The 20,437-nt window shown below is 39.9% G+C and overlaps 2 protein-coding genes across 2 annotated transcripts in view; one reads left to right on the forward strand and one right to left on the reverse strand.

Moving 5' to 3' along the window:
* The first annotated feature begins 316 nt into the window (after positions 1–316).
* FTH1 (ferritin heavy chain 1) lies at positions 317–6,018 on the forward strand. The gene is made up of 4 exons (XM_034420156.3): positions 317–826; positions 2,550–2,696; positions 4,799–4,924; positions 5,706–6,018. The coding sequence occupies exons 1-4, from the start codon at positions 716–718 to the stop codon at positions 5,868–5,870; spliced, it is 549 nt and encodes a 182-aa protein (XP_034276047.1). The 5' UTR covers positions 317–715; the 3' UTR covers positions 5,871–6,018.
* Positions 6,019–9,082: 3,064 nt separating this feature from the next.
* The window catches only part of LOC117667015 (bestrophin-1), a 38,779-nt gene continuing 27,424 nt past the window's right edge, over positions 9,083–20,437 (reverse strand). Inside the window, exons 5-10 of the mRNA XM_034420155.3 lie at positions 19,088–19,242; positions 18,097–18,174; positions 15,063–15,215; positions 14,458–14,538; positions 13,409–13,560; positions 9,083–11,287 (exon numbers count right to left, since the gene is read on the reverse strand). Coding sequence (XP_034276046.2) covers positions 10,105–11,287; positions 13,409–13,560; positions 14,458–14,538; positions 15,063–15,215; positions 18,097–18,174; positions 19,088–19,242 — 1,802 coding nt within the window. The 3' untranslated portion in view covers positions 9,083–10,104. The remainder of the gene's footprint in view (positions 11,288–13,408; positions 13,561–14,457; positions 14,539–15,062; positions 15,216–18,096; positions 18,175–19,087; positions 19,243–20,437) is intronic.

A 20,437-nucleotide genomic window follows, 5' to 3' on the forward strand; every position in this document is an offset into this window, starting at 1 on the left:
CTTGTTTTCGCGTTTATAAAAACGGAGATCTGATCACATGCACATTATGTATGCGGTACGGAAAAATATATGAGCTATGCATCTTGCACAACTGGCTTTTCTCCGAGACACTGCGTTGCGCGCGCCTTGCCTCACTCAGCACGGTCAGAATTGCCTCAGTTTGGAAAGGATCGGGTTCCGCTCCAGGGATTCCCCCCCCCCCCCCTTTTAACTGTGTTCTTTTGACATGTAAGCACGGCGGCTACTCAGCAGTTTCTTGGAATCATCATCCCTCCCACCCTGAACGCCTTCCGGTCCAAACAAAGGCTTCCGAGCCAAACGAGCAGCGGGGCTCAAGAAACGGCTGAGTCACGCTTACTCCAGACGCGCGTGCATTAAAAAAAAAAAAAAAACCAAACAAAAAAAAAAAACCGGAGGGAGAGTTCTGAGAAAGACTCTCCCACCTTCTCAGTTTACGGAGGGCGTGGCTTCTTTGTGTCCAATTGTGACGTGACTTCGGCACGTCGCTCTCTCTCTCTCTCTCTCTCTCTCTCTCCATATATATAGATGCTACGTCAGGCGGCCGAGCTTAGAACGTTTGAGAGAGCCGGCGGCGTAAGGTGGTTCCTGCTTCAACAGTGATTGGACGGAACCGACCCACCCACCCACCCACCGACCCACCGTGCTTGGGCCTTATCGACTTCTCTACATTCAGCACAGTAGACCCCTCGCTGCCATGGCTTCCTCCCCTTCTCAGGTGCGCCAGAACTACCATCAGGATTGCGAAGCAGCCATCAATCGACAGATCAACCTGGAGCTGTACGCTTCTTACGTGTATCTCAGCATGGTCAGTAACCGAGTCTCTTGGAGAGGGGCGGGAGAAGGGAGGGAGAGCGCTGGAAACCCCCCCCCTCCAAATCCTGGAAGACATTGCTCCTTTACGGGCTGGAGGAAATAATCCTCCGCGCCGCAGCTTCGGGTGTTTACGCCACTTCTTCCCTCGAGCGTCCTTGAGCCGCGAGCGAGGTCTGTCTCCTATGCGAGCGATATATATAATCCTCCTGCGGGTTTTATCCCTCGTTTAAAAAAAAACAAAAAAAAAAAACACGAAAGGTTTTCTCCGCTTCCCGGCGGGGAGGGGAGGAGTGAAGAACCGATCCGCTTCCAAAACAGGCTCTCATATCTCGGACTTTGCCCTGTCGCTGGTTTTGGGGCTTCTGTCCACGTGGGTTGCTCTCGTGCGTGGCTTTTCCGTGGAAGGTAGCTCCGAACCCCTCGATCTTCGATCAACCCGCGTGGCTCCTGCATTATACGAAGAGGTTCCTAATAAAGGAGAATATTTGTAGCTCGGGGTTGAATTGTGAGGTCCTTGGTGCTCTCTGAGCTTGCTTCTTTTCTTGCAGACGTTTCATACACCAAACTAGGTAACATCATCGGTGCTAGTCAGAAGACGTTTCCCTTTAGGCCTAGGCTACCTTGCTTCCCCCCCCCCCAAAAAAATTTGTAATGCTCGGCCGAGCCTCACAGTTCCATACCTAGAAATGGAAGCCAAGGCGCCTGTATTTTTGTGTGGTGGTGGTGTAACAGCCGTATTGTTTGACTTAAAGGATTGTAGGCTTGACTGCGCCGAGGGGGGAGGGCGGAGGAATCCCTCTTGGGCCTGATTTTTATGCCTCCGGGTTGCTGGAGAAGTGACGCAACTTGTTTATGAGCAGTGCCTGCTCGGATTAAAAAAAAAAAATTGTGATTGCGCTTTAATTGACTTTGTACTTTTTTCTACGAATTCGATAAATGTGGATTTCCGCCCTGTGCTGGGAAACTATTGTTTGATTCTAATAAAAGGCATTTGATAACGTTGTTTGGTATTGATGTTGAAGTCCAAGAGGGCAGCAAGTTGGGAAAGACTCTTGTTGTTGATAACCATGCATGTTAACTCTGGCAGCGGCTGCTGCCTTTTAAAATTGAAGGGGTTTCTAAAGCCTTCTTGAAGCTTGCTACATGACTGAACTTATAATTCAGTCATAGAGGAATTGGATCAGAATTGTTTAAAAAAAAAATGTCGTTGGTATTTTATCTAATTTAAAAATCTTGTATAATTTTTTGACAAGCTATTTGCCAATATTTATCCAAATAATTGTTTCCTGTTCTTAGGTGCTCTAATTTTGCAAAGAGTAAGTTCTTTGTTGCAATGAACTAGCTACCTTGATTTGGAAATACTTTTCAGGTCCTGTTCTTGCTGTAGGATATAGAGAACGTTTGATGATTTGATCTTAAATGCCAGTTCCACACAAGTATGAGCACTTCATATTGTATAACACCTTGGGCTGTCTAATTGTCTAGTAATAAGCAACATCTGCAGGGAGGCAAGGGAGTTAGATTGCATCAGAAATAATGCAAGCTCTGCCTTTTTTCCCACCTGTGTGTGCCACTGCATGCCCCAAAGCAATGGAATTTATGTCATATGTCCCATGGATTCTGCTAGCTGTTAGTTATCTTAGGAAAATGCAAACTGGTGGATTAAGCATGAATAGATGATTATCCTAATGCAAGAATTTGATTTTGATTTTCAGTCTTATTATTTTGACCGTGATGATGTGGCCCTGAAGAATTTTGCCAAGTACTTCTTGCACCAGTCTCGTGAGGAGCGTGAACATGCAGAGAAACTCATGAAGCTGCAGAACAAGAGAGGTGGCCGCATCTTCTTACATGATATCAAGGTAGGTTGTACCAGGGGAGATGAGATGGCAGGAATATGATAAGTGAAATATTGCTGCTTTCTGCTTAGGGTTCTATAGAGAAATTGAGAATGATGTATCATGAATCTAGATTTTAATACAAGAAACTGCACATAATTAACAGATATGACTTAAATTAGTTCAGGAGGTTGTATAAGCAAAGTGTTTCATGTTGTGATCAGAACAGCTGTGGAAAAAATGGCAAGAACTATTGCTTTACCTGAAATGCTTTTGGGGTGCAAGAAGTTCTCATAGAAACTCTGAATTTGTTCTCTGCTGAAAATGTTGATCTAAAGTGGCTCTGTTCAGATGTTATACTTACTGTGTGTGGCTGTTGAGCCTATCTTGCCTTGATCACCATGGTTTTGAGAAGCCTTATTATTCCCCACAATAGGGCATTAGCACAGCTCCCTGATAAATGACAAAAAAGCTTACCCCCCATGGTTTATCTCTGCCCATGATCAGGTTACATAGATCAAGAGTCTCTATGAGATATATACAGGCTGTGATATGTCCCCATAGCCTTTAGAACTTGCAGAGGCTCTTGACTGATACACTGATGTGTACAGAGTTCTTTCTACATCGGGGTGTCAAACTCACGGCGGCGTATTGGGACTTTTTTCCTCTTCGCTAAATGGGCTGTGGGAGTGGTACATCAAAGTAAATGTTCAATAATTACAGAGTAAATCAAGTCCAAATATAATCCAGCAAAGTCTATAGCAAAAGTCCGGCAATGCAGAATGGCATGGAAGCTTTCAGCTTTGTTCGTCACAAGGTTTGACTGGCCACCACGCTCCCTTTTATACCCTGTGGGGTGTGGTCCAGTGACTCAGCCTAATCTCAGGCACGCCTTTTCTTCTGTTGTGCGCGCTTATCTCTGCGACACTGTCGAGGATCCAGCCAAGACTCATTACTCTCATCACTGTCCACCTGTGGCTGCGTGGACGTGCTTGGCCCCGGCCCTATCTCTTGCCCTTCGGCGGACACCGAAGGCATTGCCAGAGAGGAGGGTCCTGGAGAGGGAGGCCTTGCCAACTCCTCTCCTTCATTCTCGGAGTCCTCTCCTGCCGATGACACAGGCTCAGGTAACGGAGCCACCACACCCATGGGCTGGGAGTTTGACAGCCCTGTTCTAAATAGTAATCTTGAAAACCGCTGGGAAAAGCATGGATTCATATGTTGTCTTGTCGTGGTGGCACAGTGATTAGAGTACAGTATTGCAGGCTACTTCTGCTGATCACTGCCTGCCAGCAGTTTGGCAGATCAGATCTCACCAGGCTCAAGGTTGACTCACCCTTCCATCCTTCCGAGGTTGGTAAAATGAGGACCCAGATTGTTGGGAGCAATATGCTGACTCTGTAAACCGCTTAGGGCTGTGAAGCACTGTGAAGCGGTATATAAGTCTTATTGCTATTGCTGTCTCCTATGAACTGATAACAAGGCTAAAATGTACAAGAATGTTTTTGTTTTAGCTGATTCTATAGTGTTTGCACAGGACAAATAACCTATTTAATAAACCTACAAAGATTAGATTGCCTATGTCTTAAAGGCAAAACCCACCTTATGTTTGTGGGCAACAGGTGAAGCTGAAAGAGCTATTTTATTAAAAGAAACCTAAGTGAGAATATCTTCAAACAATAGGAAGATAATCTTGTCATTGAATTGTAGTCCAGTTGGTGGGCCAACAAAGATTGCTAGAAATTGTAACTGAGCAACATTTAGAATCAAACTAGCATCATTGACTCTTTCAGACATTACTAAGCCAATTGATTTCTTTTACTCCTCAAGTTGTTAGGTTCTGAGTTAGAGGAGGGGTGGAAAGATAGCAGCAGTTGGTAGCAAGTTCATGGATGCTTGCTTTGTAAAGTTATTTCATGAAACCCTGTTTCATTCCAGGTTCAGAGACTGGAAAAATGGTGCTATTAAAACGTTTGGTCTTGCAACTTGGAAAACAAGTGCTAAAGATAAAAGGTGCTGGCTTGAGTAGCCCATCTTTCACTATATCAGTCAATTGTTCTGAAATATCATGGTGTTGTAATCATTCTGATTCCAGTAGTTCAGTTTTAAAAAAAAATTTTTTTTAGAAACCGGATCGTGATGACTGGGAGAATGGACTGACAGCCATGGAGTGTGCTTTGCACTTGGAAAAGAATGTAAATCAATCACTTCTGGATCTACACAAGCTAGCAACTGACAAAAATGACCCTCACGTAAGTTATACTTACTCTATGTAATGTGGCTGGTGTTGACTTTCTTGTAATTATAGATAGTCCTTGACTACTTGACTTACAACCACAATTGAGCCCAAAATTTCCAATGCTAAGCAAGATAGTTAAGTGAGCTTTGCTTCATTTTATGACCTTTCTTGCCATAGTTAAGTGAATCACTGCAGTCGTTAATTTAGTAACACAGTTTAAGTGAATTTGGCTTCCCCATTGTCTTTGCTTGTCAGAAGGTTGCAAAAGGTGATCACATGACCCTGGGCACACTAACTCATGCATGCCAAATGTCTAAATTTTGATCATGTGACCAAGGGGATACTGCAGTCGTAAGTATGAAAAATTGTCATAAGTCACTTTTTTCAGTGCTGTAAGTTTGAACAGTCACTAAACAAATGGATGTAAGTCAAGGACTACTTGTATTTCTTTAAATACAGAGCAAGATGCAAATTACTGTTTCAAATTTCACTAAAGAATTAGAATATGGAACTAATGGATCTTCACTGTGTCCTAAGGTCATATAAATAATAGATTTAATTTTTGCTTTCATACTTTTAAGGATCAAGTTCTACTATTTTGCTGCCCATGCATCCAGATGTATATTTTCTAGGCAAATTTGGTTTTTTTCGGCTTGCCAGAAGTGGAACTTTTAAATAGCATTGGTTGAGTTTAGTAATTCATGTTTTTTAATTGTGTTTCTCTTAGTTGCAAAAAAAACTTGTACTCCTCTAGGAAGAGAGAATAGATTTGTAATATTGCTTTTGTCTTCTAGTTATGTGACTTCATTGAAACTCACTACTTGGATGAACAAGTTAAATCCATCAAAGAGCTGGGTGACCACGTGACCAACTTGCGTAAGATGGGAGCACCAAAATCTGGAATGGCAGAATATCTTTTTGACAAGCACACTCTGGGAGAAAGTGACAGTGAGAACTAAAAACCACCCATGAATGTTGCAAAGAGACTCTTATCCTCCACACTTGTGCATGCTTCTTTGGTTTATCTCTAATATTTCCATAATTGTAAAAAAAAATTACTTCTTATGTGTTATATCTCACCCCCAATAAAATGACTAGGTCTACTTATTTCCAGTTGCGCTGCAGTATGTTTTGAGTTTAAAAAAATAAAACACACAATGCAAGAAGAGTTTTCCTATAAATGAAGTTATGGCTGCGGTCTCAATCCAAAGGTGAAAATGTGCTTCAGAATGGTGGTGGATTTGGTTCCTTTAAGGAGGCATTAACAATGTGCCAAATAGCAAAACACTTTTTGGACGTGGATCCAAAGGGTAGCTCATTCCTATTAATTTGCACCCTCTCAGTCCATGTTTGTAATTCCCAGTTACAATGCTGCCCAACTTCTGAGCATCTGATTAATATTAAGCTTGTTCAGTCAGCTATTCAGTTGTACGGGCTGCAATTTATAAATTCCCTATTTTTATACTAGGAAATATGCAGCACAGCTTGGGCTATTATATTTACTTAGGAGTAAACATTGAAATTGATGGCACTTCAATGAATGTGGATAAGAAAGTGTTAATGCCATGTCCAGACAGCTCTGTGTTTGACCTGTAGGATCTGTATAATCGTGAGTAAGAAGTTGCTTCCATATAAAGAGCACAAACCCACCTTCAATAGAAATTAAGCTATACTATGTGGCATACTTTCTCAAACTTGGTCTACATTTTAGGACAATAAATTTCTCAGTGCTTCGCATCACTGGAAAACTAATCTAGCTTTTGGAGCAAGTTTAAGTTAAAATAAAGATGCTTACTTTAAAAACAAATTATGGGGTTTAAACTGTTTGTTGGATTTTATATGCAGAAAAGTTTAAAACCTGTTGCCTGGATACCCAGCAAGATTTAATAACATTGAATGTGTGGTGTATTAAATGGGGCACAGTTTGGGATGTTGAAGGGGGATTAGGTTTCTAAGTGATGCTGCGTGTCACTTAGTGGCCCCACATTGGAAGTCATCTGAATACTGACCATGTACAGTCTACATGTCACACTTACTCTTTGCTGGATTACTATGGGCTGTACTCTGTTGCTCAGCCATAATAAGGAATGGGAAACTCAGTGGGAAAAATGCTGTAGAGCCACAGGGCATTGTTTCTGTGAGAAGTGTTTTTGAGAAGTCTGCAAGGGTGGGGCAGTGATGCAAAGTGAGTCAAGCAATATTAGGCATGCTTGGGTGCAGCCAGAGTTTTCCTGTGCTTGTAGATTTTGTTTTTGTTTTGTAACCAAACCTGCTTTACAAAACAAGTCTCATACGCTGCACCAACATAATAAGCCATACTATCAGTTTTTTGTTAAAGAGGCTTTTGGGTTCCAAATAGAGAGCTAAACATGACATGTGACATGAAGCTTCACATTGCTTATCTCTCTAGATCAAAAGCTAAAGTAACAATGGAAAATTACAACCTTGGCCAACCCACATTCTGACAAAGTGTCATTTGTTCCTAAAACAGTTTGGCTTGATTTTATAATAGCAGTAGAGACTAACTATCTGCCATAAAATGATTCTTTTTCTCCAGCATTTTTTTTTAAATCAATAATTCACTTAAGATTGTCCTGTTTTACTCTCATATGCCAAATATGTTTACAGAATATTTTCAGAAATAGACTTTTAAGACGTTGCAAGACAGGATAAGATCTCTTCACTATAGACTGTTCTGTTAGCACAAAAGTCTGAATATCGAATTGGAATCGCTAACTGATGGAACTCTACCTACTCATAGCCCCTGTTTGAGGTTTCTCCTCCTTTCCCCAGAAAAGAAATTCAATGTTCTTCAAATTCTATTGATAGCATTGCTTTTGTGATATAATCAGTGATGTCTCTATCTCAAGACCATCTAAAGCCTTTTTATTCTCAGTTAATGCATTCTTTGAAATCTGGTCTATCGCATGATGAAATACCATGCAATTGGCATGTTTTTGATTGTGCTATTTATCTTGGTATCTTGCTTAAAGGAGAAACAATGTTAAGATGTTGGATTAAAAAACTGAAGACCAAGATTCAGGCTCAGCCTTCATATTTTTAGTAGCTAATTTTTGGCCAGTCACTTATCCATCCTGAAGGATTGTACTATGAAGTTGAAATAAAGGGACTGTCCCATTCTGTAAGCTTCCCTTGAGACCTTGGAGAATGGTGAGATAGAAATCTAAAGAGCAAAGAAATTGTTTACAGAACAGACTTGCTCTATAGAAAAGATATTCTCCTTTGCACTTCATTAAACAAGGACAATGAAAGTCCTCAAGTCTGAAATGCATTGTTTTTATTTCATAACCTGCTAGGCCAGCTTTCCACTATGATCTCTGGAATGTTCTACCATAGTTCTTAGCGTCCCTAGCCATCATAGGCGGAGGAAATGAAGTATATTACATCTGAAGAGCACAAGGTTAAAGGAGAGACCAAAAGGAAGGATAAGCAAAGATTTGAATGCTGGGGACATTTCCACTGAGTCTCTAGAGAACTATGAAGCATCTTTCAAGGTTTCTAACATGACAAACATAGCCACTAGTGTAATGGTTAAGGCAGCCCACTAGAAACCAGGAGACACGAGTTCTAGTCCTTGGGCACAAAACAGGCAGGCAAGAAAAAGGAAAACGTTGCCAGGAATACTATAGAGTACTGCCTAGGCATTGCTAGGAATCCAGACTGACTTGAAGGTGAGATGGAGGGAGAAAGGGAGGGAGAGGGAAAGAGAATGAGAGAGAGGGAGAGAGAGAGAGAGAGAACTCTCTTCAGTCTGCCAATCCCAGATAGTGATTTTTCATATTTTCTTGACTGCAATTATTCTGGCACCTATCCCACTCACCTAGCAGAAGTTTGATTATATCTATTAATGGCACAATCGGTTTGATACTACTGTCTGCTTTCTATCTCTGCAGTTTATGTTAGGAGGAACTGAAACCTTTTCTTCAGTTGGTTTCAGGTGTTACTGTCACCTGCTTTTTACCAATAGATTATAAACAAACATGCATGAAAAAATGACTTTTTCTTGCTAATCCTTTGCCCAGAAAAAGAATACAATATCTAATTAGTATTTAAAATGAACAAGCTGCCAGACAACAACACTGTTTTGCATTCTACCACTGATTTAGCCCAATGTAAACCCTTCAAACTTTATCAGAGAAGAAGCTTCCAATTTTCTACTTCTCCATTTATTTTCAAGTTGTCTTATACAAGTAAAACAACATTTCTCAAACTGTTGAAACACTGGCCCATTTTTAATGTATTGAAACTAGCAATACATCTCCTACATATTTTCCAATTGACCTTCAGTAGGCATCTTGTTTGCTAAAGTGACCAAATAATATTGTCCTCTGACATCTCAACTTCTTTTTTACTCAGTCAGTGAAGGTAGAATTGTACTGTAAGGCAACAGAAAGGCCCCCAATATTTGCATCCTCTCCTGCCATCTGGAGTACAGGCCATGCCATCAAGTCCTTAATACCAAGGCCATATTAACTTCTATTTAAAAAAATGTTAGGGTTTGGGTTGGAAAGTTTGGTGCTATAAACTGACTGGCTGAGTTGAGTCATATTGCTGTTGCCCAATTCGAATGGAGTGTACTATGCCACTATCAAATCTTCATCTGTAATTATTGTCTGATAATATCCACATGAAGTATGATCTTGTGTAACAGAATCCCTCTAGGATCTAATAAATATAGTTTGGCTAAGCGAACTGGTAATATTCACAAGAGGAAAAAAAATCCCCTTTGTAAGTAATTGGAGGATGGGGAAAAGAAGTCATTGTGTCCTTGGGCAATGACCATACAACTGGGTATATGATTTATCCCAATTAAATTGTCTCTCCCTGAAGTGGGATGTGTATTTGCAACACTGGCAGCAAGGTCCCATTCTTTGGTACTTTCAGATAAAATAGCAAACAAAAGATTAAACATGGAACCAAAGTAACTCTGCTGAAATTAAAGTTATTTCCTTAGTTGTGTGGTGCCGAAATTCCATGAGTGGCCCTTAACTTGCTTGTTAGTGACAGCACTTACGCATTTATGGAATCAGCTGCCCAGCCTAAATGTTGATTTCCACTTGTTTTGTAGTCTGTAGTGTGGGCTTTTGCTACTCTTAAAAAGTTGAATAATAATGTTAAATATAATAAAGCAATCCCTCCCATCACATCTACATGAAAAGACTTTGAGCCCACTTAACTGAACTGTCCCTTCTCTCCCTTCCCTTCATCACTTGTGTTCTCACTTATTTCCATGATCACTTCCATTAATCCCACAAAGTCTCTTTCTGCTAGGGAGATGCCAGAGTCATTAGGTGAAGAGCTGGTGGGCTTTCTCTGCTCCTCAGTGTAATAAATACTTCCTGGATCGTTTGCAGCTTCAGAAGCAGCTGAACTATCTTGCTTTGTAACTCCAGGAGAAGCTTCTGAACTAGGGACAATAACAGCATTCCCTTTGCTCCGATGAGATGGCTCAAGCCCTGGGGGAGTCAAAGAGGTGAAGGGAAAGAAAGTAGCAGGACCATTGCTATTAGCAGTCTTGATGTTATGAGTATAAAGGAAGCTGGAATGGTCTGGAGATATGTTATCTGGAAGTTGCTGGTGGCTTTTCAGGTTATTCAAGCTTTTGAAACTGGTTTGTATCTCAGGGCCCGTGCACTCCACAAAGGGGAACTTGGTATTTACAGAATCCCCTGAGGACAGAGGTCCTTCTGGGCTTCCGAGAGGAGATGTTTCTTTTGACCAACTTATGTTTTTTGTATCTTCTTTAACTGGTATGATTAATGAATCTGAAACATGGCTTTTTTCAGCTGGCCATGGAAAAGACTCCTTTGATTTTGAACCAACCAAGTTCTCACTCCTATCCAAATCACTGGCTTTGCAAGGAGACTGGCTGGTAGTATTGTCCTTCGGAAAAGTGGGACAGGCAGCAATATTGGAGAGAGCAGGAGGTTTTTTCCGGTTTTGACGCTGGGATGGCAAGATCATTGGGACTGAGCTGATGGGTGTCTGAGGAGCACTGTAGAATCCAGGTCTTTCATAGAAAGGGCTTGATGTGAAGGCATCAAATTCTCTTAGTTTACTGGCAGCAGTGTCCCATTGATCTTGAGAACCGATGCCTACTGGGGAGCTGTCTCCCCTTAGCTGGTTAATACTTTGGAGGTTCCCAGGCTTAACCCCATCCATATAAGCATAACAAGAAGGAGAGACATTTTCATTCCTCCGACGTATCAGGCTCATTTTTGGTGACCTGGTAAAACTGGGGGATTGTACATTCAGAAAGCGGCTTATGTGCCCCAGCAATGGTGTTGAGTGATTTGCTTCCTCATTCTCTTTGATCTTTTCCAGGGGTTGGAATTCCATCTCTTCTTTCTGCATGCTGTAGAAAGGAAACAGATAGTAGAATACAATGATGTATTGAAAAAGAGAATTGAAATCAAAAGTCTGCAGGGGAAACTTTGGGGGTTGGGGAGGATGCACCTGGGACTCTGCACTTGATATGACAGACATATCGACACTTTTCATTCAAGGGAGGGGAAGTGACAAGTGCAAATATAAACCCCAAGAATCATTCCAATGCTTCAGATTTCTCCATATACTTTTGTTTACTGAATCATTGACTCCAATGATCAAACTACAATGAAGAAATGAAAATGATATCAACAAAAGATATACAGGGAAGGGAAGGGAATGTTATATGAACATTCTGTTCCCAACCTTCTTAAAATCCTTCAAAGGCCATGATGACTCTCAGCAGCACCATCTCCAGGTTCAGTGGTCCCCCTGTCCTTCAGCATTGCCTATGTAGCTCAAAGAGTCCACCTCTTTCTCAAGGCAGTTGCTTTTACTTATCCCTCCCTATTATTGCTCATTGTTGCTTATTACCTGAGACCCAATGAGGAAAAATAGCTGAATGCAACTCCTCTTTCTCCTCCTCTTCTTCCTCCTCCTGCTCCTCCTCTCTGTCATTGATGTTCCCTTTACATCTTCCTCTTAGAGAGGAGAATAATAGAGGAGAAGATAGGGGAAAAGTGGGGACGAAGGAGATGAAGCAGGCCCAAGAAGCTCACAAGTGTGCCTGTCCATGCCAACTCCTAAGGTCAATGCTGTCTGTGCTTGTTAATATTAATATGCCTACATTCATCATTCTTGATTGCCTAAGACATTTTGGCAGAACAACAAAGTACTCCCAATCTAATGAGTGTGTATATGTATATCAATGTGTATTTATGTATCCCCCTACTTTTTTTAACTAAGTGAAGGGCTTTCCAGTTGTAAAATCCATGCAATATATATAAACTAACTCCATCAAATGCATATCACAATACTGTGCATTTTATAAAATCCATTCAAAATGCATTGCATCTATGGTTGGCCAAGTTATTTTAGCACTTAGGTAGAGAAGCTCACAACTTCCCAACTACCCCCACCCCCTGCCAACTCCAAGCAGGAACATTATTTCCGTTATTGCTATAATAGAAGAGTGTAATAATTTGCTTTCCTTTCATGTTATACCAAATTACTTATGTGAGGTGACTGCCTGATTCTGCCTACTTATATAGGGGTAATCCTGGTTTAATAGTTTAACTATGAGCAATATTGTAGATGCTTAAAAAATAACCCCATGAACAATTAAATATCACACCAAGAAAAGCTGAATGTGGTGATATGTCCTGATAATCTCATCCCTCAGAGCATAGTAACGTAATCCTTTTAGATATAATGTTGTGATATTTTATTTGTTTCTTTAGATTTCTTATTTCTTAAGCACCCATTCCCCTCATATCAATAACCTGATATATTTGGTTAACAATATTTGTTTTATGAAGTGTTCAGGGAGAAAACTGCACAGGGCTAAAGGAAACAATTTGCTCTGGTAATTTGACAAAATCAGCTTCACAAAATTGTGTTGGGATGAATGAAGTTGTTGTAATGGGTATCGTATCAAAAAGCTTCAAGTCTTAAACTAGTCAAGTGAAACAATTTGGGTTGCTAATCTGGTGTAAAATAGAGGTGTGTGTCAATCTGATATATATTTACTGAGACTGGATCCTACTGTAGATAAAGTGGTGGCACTCACCAACAAAAGAAAAACAAGAAATTGGTGACAAAGAACGATGTTCTGAAGCTCCTTGGATGAGAAGCAAAACATTTTCAAAGAAAAAAACTAAGGAAGTCCAGTTGCCTTTTGAGGGGGGAAAAAGCACCTTTGGGATAGTCAAATGACAAATGAGCATGTTTAATGTGCATGCTAATAATGTGGAATTATTTCTGACTATTGAAGTTAGGGAGGGAGAAGAAGCAGTAATATCCAAGCTTGGCATGGCTGTCTGAAACACTGAACAGGTGCAATCCATACTGCAGAGATGTGTATAAGTCCTCCTACAACACTAGAAAGTCATGATATTCCGCAGGGGAGAATCTACTGCAGATGTATATTCTATGACAAGAAAGGGATCCCTTTCTTGTCATAGAAGCTATTTTCTGTAGCTTCACTCGCCTGATGTCAAAAGTTGATCCAAGGAACGATGTCCTCTTATATTCTGCTGTTGCTGCAGTATAAGGTGGCTGTGGGTCTGATTCATTCCAATATGGATCCTTCTGCAATGCTGGTAAGTCCTGGTGCATTTCATCCACAGCCATAAGGGAGACCTGCCAAGATATGGCACACTACCTCAGCCGCAGTAGTTGAAGGTGTTTGTTCTTTATTTCTCCTTTTCTGAGAAAGCACCCATTTCTAACAATTTAGGGACAGCTGCAATCTAAGAAACAATTATGGACTTGCTGCCATTTAGTAACTGGATAGCTTATGATAATGGGTCTGCATGAAGATAAGAATGAATTATGGCTTGATAAGGCCCCAAACCCCAAGCTGGCAGCAAAACAAGGAGGCCTGTTAAACCCAAAAGATTCACTTCATAGCTAGATGTTCCATAGACTGTGCAGCTCTTTCTAAGCACTTAGGCTGTTGGTCCTTTTGCATTTAGAAAAAAATATGACTTCATGATTGATAAGAATGAGTAACAGGCAAGAAAGCATGAATGAAGATTGGACAACCATTTGTTGAAAATGGTATGAAACAGTATAGAGATTCCTGCTTGAGCAGGGAGTTGGACCAGAATACTTCCAAGGTTCCTTCCAACTTTGCCATTCTATTATTCTTTTAATGCTTGGTCAGAACTCTCTATGGAAGAGTTTAAATTTCAAGTTTTCAGAAATCATCCACCCACAGAAAGCAAGTAAAAGAATATATGTTGAAAATTACTATACGTAAAAGATGAAAATGCAGGTTTTTAGTAGGTGATCTTAGGCCAGTCACTTAGGTTTTTAAGACAAAGTAACACCATATCTGACAAGTAATATACTCAAAGAAGAGGAACTTAACATAAAACTTTTCACAGCCATATTTCTTTTGAATATCATCTATTGCATTGCTGAGAAAGAAGATAAATTAAGTTCTAATTTGTACTATCATTTCTTCATTTTAAAGTTACATGACAGAATTTTTTTTGAGACATTTTAGGATTTATCCTAAGCTCTTCAATTCACCTGCAGATTCCTATCAATAAGCCAATTAGTTTCAAAGTCATCATCATCCTCCCCAAATGGATTGATAAGCTGTTCTGCTACCTGTGAAATGGGAATAAGGACAAGATCAGAAAAAAACATCAGTGGTGGTCCAGCAAAATATAGTGCACTCTTATATTTAAAGTGACATTACCTGTTAGTGGAAAACAGAGTAAGATTAGTAGAGTAGGGTAGAGTCTTTTCTAAGACTCTTAGAAAAGGAAGCAACAATATATTTGTATTTATTAAAGACCTTGCAGATTTCCTATCTTCGTCAATTTTTTATCAGCCTCACTTCTGAGTTTAGAAACTGCTTGGGAAAAACATTGCTGGAGTTAAGGATTGCTGAGGTAAAAGAGGATCGATGAGATGGCTACATCACCTTCCTTTCACCATTTACTTCATAATATATATTAAAAAACCCATACCTGTACCACTATTACATGTTATTTGATTCTCATTAGAATTTTGAGCTGGTCCTACCTAATGCAGAACATAGTTTTGGCACTTGAAATTCAAGAACGAACTCCAGAATATTATCCCAACGAACAGAAATTCTCTGGAGGACAATTCCATGTTAAACTGACCTTTAGCCAGCCAGCATAGAAGAAAAACTGCAAGAATGTGAAAATGGGCACATAGAGGTCCATTTCATGGCCAGGATATCCCTTGGCTGGATCCAGGAACTGCCGACCAATTAAACATGCAAGGAAGAAGCTGTAAACAGCTACCGTCACAACCTTGGAGAAAGAAACATTGTTAGGAACTCTTTAAAAACCCTGCTTTACTAGGATAGGTTTCTATTGAGGAGCAGTACTGAACTAAGAATCATTCCAAAACATGCTTCTATAGGAGCAGAAATACTATTATCTACCTCAGGAGTAGGCAATTAAGGTCCCTGTGTGGCTCAGGAATTCTGGGAGTTGAACTGAAGTCCACAGGTTGTAAAGAGGCCATAGTTGCCCACTCCTGATTTACACTCCAGTCACTAGTTCAACAATTCAATATCCTCGACAAGCACAGCTTCTCATATCTCTTTTGTTGTGTGTGCTTTGCAAAAGTCCTGTCACCTCTGAGCCACAGATGTCTAAATGTCTGCTGCAGCCACATGATGTAGGCCTCACTTTTGCTTATTTAAACCATGTTCATTTAAACTCATTTCATGAAACCTTTTCCCAATATTGCCTACTTTCTGCAGTATCTTAATGTATATTTCATTCCATTTACAGCCTTAAATTTATATCTTCCTGTATTTACCTGATTCGCTCCCTTTCTTTACGGGGAAATAAAGATCTTTCATGGTACAGCTAGGACTACTAAGGTAATAAAATGAAATAGAATTGCTGTCTAGAGGGGAAAAAATTCCTTGGAAAGCTATAAAGATTTTGAAGAGCTACATCCCATTTTTGTGAGGAGGTTTTCTGCTTAATCCAGATTTTAAAATACACTACAGTTTGTACGCTGTTCTATAGTTTCACATCCCAGATGACACATTCTTAGGCTACCAGTGCTAATATTCCATATAAATTCTACATCAACAACCTGTTTTGGTTTTCAAAGCCAGTTTGGTCTAGTGATGAAAGCACTTGGCTAGAGACCATGAGTTCAAATCCCACCTTAGCCAAGAGTCCACCTTAGCCATGAAAGCCAGCTGGTGACTTTGGTCCAGTCAGTCTCTCTCTCAGACAAACCCACCTCACAGGACTGTTTTTGTGGAGAAAATAGGAGGAGGAAGATACATTGTATATGTTTGGTGCCTTGAGTTATTTGTAAAAATAATATAGGGCAGGATATAAACAAATAAAATAAAATATATGGGTTGAACTGTGGAGCCTTTGGTGCTCTCTGAGCTTGGTTGTTTGCTTGCAGACATTTTATTACCCATTCTGTTGCAGTCCAGAAGAATTCCACAATTTGAACCTTGGCTAGAAGCTACATGTGCATGACTATGTGCTAATTTCTTTTAATAATTTTTTTGTTAGCAACTTAAACTCAAATGCCATCCTGCAATAAGAGATTTGTAGACCACTAAAAATAAAACCATTATTTGGAGTGTGTGCTAGTAAAATGTGGCAAAATTTATTATTGTTCTATATTGCACTAATAGACTTGTTAATTAAGGCTGCCTTGTTGCCTAATTACATGTTTCTTTAAGCAGATAGTTTAAAGCAACAGCTTCTGCTGTTTTACTTTTTACTCCACCTGAAAAAGCAAACAGGATTCCAGGGGCACAACCCAGCCAGTGAGAAAAGCGCATAAACAAAGGGATAGAGGTGAAATGGGTAGAAGAAGCAAGTGCTGCCTTATATTCAAAAGAACATGAATGTAAAGACGTCATGCAAAACACAAGCTGCCTTTCAATCACTCTACTCAATTCTGTTTCTAGCAACAAAGACACTGTGGCTGGCTTCCATAAAGGCTTCCAGCTTTGACTTGCTGTGACCAAGCAAATTGGGCATTAGATCTTGGTTTCATCTACTTTGAATGTGATTTGCAGGAGACCTAGCTGTGCTGAGTATGAATTTCCCATTATACTTATTGGTCCACAAGGAATGGATTCTGCTCCCACCCCATAGAGTTTAAGTTCATTATCTGAACAGTAGGCTGGGGTTTGGGTGGAGCTGAACAACTAATCTGCTTGGTGCTTGAAGAAGATAAAAGTGTGTTCTGCATGCAGGCTGCTATCATTAAAGGCCATAGAATGTTTGCCAATAGCTGAGAAACTGCCCTTAAGACTCCAGAAAAAACATGACCTCATGGAAAGTCATGCAAAGCTTCCTGTTTGTCCTAAGGAAAGCATAGATACAGAAAAAAGTGTCCTTGCTTTGTGACAGTTGGTACATAGCACACATGTAACCATACATAGTGGTCATTCCCCATTTATTCTTAACTGTAGCACAAACATGTTTTAGCAATACATGTTTATTTAGTTTATTTTTCTGCTCAAACTTTCTGATATTGGCTTTATCTCATCCCCAGCCCATAACTGAAGCTGGCTTAGGGATATTGTTAGTGTTAAAAGTAGTTCTCCTTATTCCACCACCATCCAAGCATATTTCAAAATGTGAGGTTTTATATCCTTTCCCTTGCAAGATAATCAGCAGAGTGGCAGTGATCAGAAACAGAGGCAAATAAGATCAATGGGAACAAGCCATGGGATCTGTAATGGGAACAGAACATTTCATATGAAACTTGTATGCTGCCCGACTCTCAATAATTCTGAGTGGCTCACAACAAAAGTAATTATAACAAAATCAATTAAAAATTGGCAAACACAAGGAAGGAAGGGATCTCATTCTCTCTTGTCAAGTTAAGAGATAAATCTTAAAGGCCCTTCTAAACAACAGCAGAATGGAGACTATCTGGATCTTGGGAGGGAACCTTGTCCCAGAAGACTGTGCTACTACAGAGAAGGTACATGTCTAAGGTCTGAATAGATGACATTGTTTAATTAAAAATATCTGGAACATACCAACCCTATAGGAAAGTCAGATAAGAGTTTAACTAAATTATAAGAAAGCCTTAATATGAAGCACATATGAGATCTATTTTCTTATAAATGGGATGTACTGTAATTTTGGCTTCAGTCAGACAAAAATACAGTGGAAGTACAATTCTCACCTGTGTGTAGACCAAGGGAATACTAATCCAATCATATCCATAGAGACGCCCACACTGGCTGCGCAATGTGTTCATTTCCTGTTGGAAAGAAGGAAAAGTACCATTAGAGGAAATAAAATTTCACCATAGGACTTTCAGTTCAGGATTTCAATGTGTATTTTGTTATCCATGTCTCTGTCAGCAATCTCTGAAAAGTGTGTTACTAAAGTGTTTTTATTTAGGGTATTTTGCCGCTAGGAGAGTATAACAGTGAACATAGTCAAAAGGTCTTGTTGTACAAGTAGTAGAATTGTAAGAACTTGATAACTTCTCTATATTAATCCTCCACTTTCCTTTGTACCAAAGGCCTCTTTGATTCTAGGTTTCCTGTCATGCTACCCATTCTGAATTGTGTACAACAGTTTCTCAACCTCAGGAGCTTTAAGGTGTGTGGTCTTAACTCCCAGAATTTCCTAGCCAGCATCAGTATACTGCCTGAGGAATTCTGGGAGTTGAAGTTCACACATCTAAAAGTTGTTGAGATCTTGTCTGAAGTTGAGAAACACTGATTTATGGCAACTATTCCCACCATGGTGCTATCGAGCTATTAGCTCCTCCACAGCCTATAGTTAGCAGGTCCAATAGTTGAAATGATGAATGTTGCAATATGAGAGAGATCTAGAAATCTAGATTTAATGGAGATTCAGAACTTTTCCTTAAACCCAATTTGTCTTTCCCCAGGAGTGAATTCTGGAGGGCAGTAATGCAAACCCACAAAAAGATACAGCTTCTTTAAGGGACCACTGGCAATTGCTCTGTCAGTGTCCACAAATAAACCAAATTACCTTTTCCCTTTTAAATTGCTGTACAGCCCTATCTGATAATAGTAGGCCTTCCAGCATGCTGAACTATAACAACTGTTTTGCTGGAGCGTCTCCTCTGCTAAGATACTAAAAATGTCAGATAATGAATTCAAAGCTTGACACATGCAATGTATGTATATCTGACTCACATTCAAGATGCCTTGAAGGAGTACACTGTCACGGATTCGCCCCTCATTACGTGCCTTCACTGCCAAGTTTGAGAACCAGACACATGGGATCCAAAACTTGTTATGGGCTGAATTTAAACTGTCAAACTTCTTGTGCTCTTCTGGTGTCATCAGGCCTACATAGATAGAGATGGTAGAAATTTACTGTAGGAAATACATGGAGGACAGGCTAACTTCAACTAACTATATTCTTTCAAGTGAGAATCAAGCGAGCAACTATGCTTGAGAAACAGGCAGGAAGAAGTTTGAAAACTCATGAGAAAAGTGCAGTAAGAGCTAAAGAAAGAACACAGAGGAAATGTTAAACTATCTATTTATACCCCAATGCATCTAAGTGGGCGATAGATTGTGAGGTGCTAAGAGTTAGTACAACTAAAGTCACACTTGCAATGTTCCTTCTCCACTCATGCAATAATTTACCACTCCCATCATCTCTCAAAGTGGTCTGAGTCAATCTCTGAATAAAAGCTTAGTGAATTCATCTGCCATCATCTCTGCCAATGGGCAGTATTTCAGGTCCATGTCCCCTTTCTTGTGTGTTGCACATGTGTGCCTTTGTGCTTTATCCTGGATTTATTTGTGTTCATCTTGAATGCATTCCTTATTGTGTTCAGTCAATACTCTTGGCTTTGGTATATCTATTCCATAGCCCATTAACAATTTATGTAGCCACACAGTTTCTTATTACACTTGTGTTGCTGATGTGTATTCCACTTTTGTGGATGGCAGAGCATCAACTGACCGCTTTCAGCTTTGCTAACTGATTGGCCCATTTCCATTGAGGAGCAGTTGTCCAGCTGTAAACTCACAGTCTGTTGTGCCTCTTGTTCTATTTGCATCTGTGTAGTCTATTACTTGGCTCAGCTGGTAAACTGGGTATGCTGTGTCCTTGGATACTTGCTATTAAAGTTAAAAAGAGCTTCTTCACTAGAACCTTGCTCAAATCAAGTTTAAATTCACCAGAAAGATATGGTAAAAATTAATACTACAATCTAGACAGAAGCAGTACTTTATTTTTGACAATGAATTCAGGGTACAGAATTCTCAACCTTCTACTAATTCTGCCCCTTATTTACAATTTGAGCCTTGAATTTTTTTTTTTTGTATTAATTGAGTTCATAATTGTTCACTGCCCAGAGTAATTTGTTTGAGATGGGCAGCTATAGAAATTGAATAAATAAATCTGTATGAAACATAGAACACCAGTAATTCAATGCTTAGTCAAACTCTGATCTTCCATTTTAAAAATGATCTTGACTTCTTTCTACATCATTCTCAACGTGTTTTAGGTATCTTTCAAATTTTTAATAG

This window comes from Pantherophis guttatus, chromosome 1 (genome assembly GCF_059756535.1).
Source record: "Pantherophis guttatus breed Tessera chromosome 1, ASM5975653v1, whole genome shotgun sequence".
NCBI classification, from domain to species: Eukaryota; Metazoa; Chordata; class Lepidosauria; order Squamata; family Colubridae; genus Pantherophis; species Pantherophis guttatus.

Bases quoted from the DNA above. Each gene is read 5' to 3' on its own strand.
- FTH1 (XM_034420156.3), top strand. From the start codon at position 716: ATGGCTTCCTCCCCTTCTCAGGTGCGCCAGAACTACCATCAGGATTGC. The intron at 827-2,549 runs GTCAGTAACCGA...TTTGATTTTCAG, and splicing joins CTTACGTGTATCTCAGCATG to TCTTATTATTTTGACCGTGA. The intron at 2,697-4,798 runs GTAGGTTGTACC...AATTTTTTTTAG, and splicing joins TCTTCTTACATGATATCAAG to AAACCGGATCGTGATGACTG.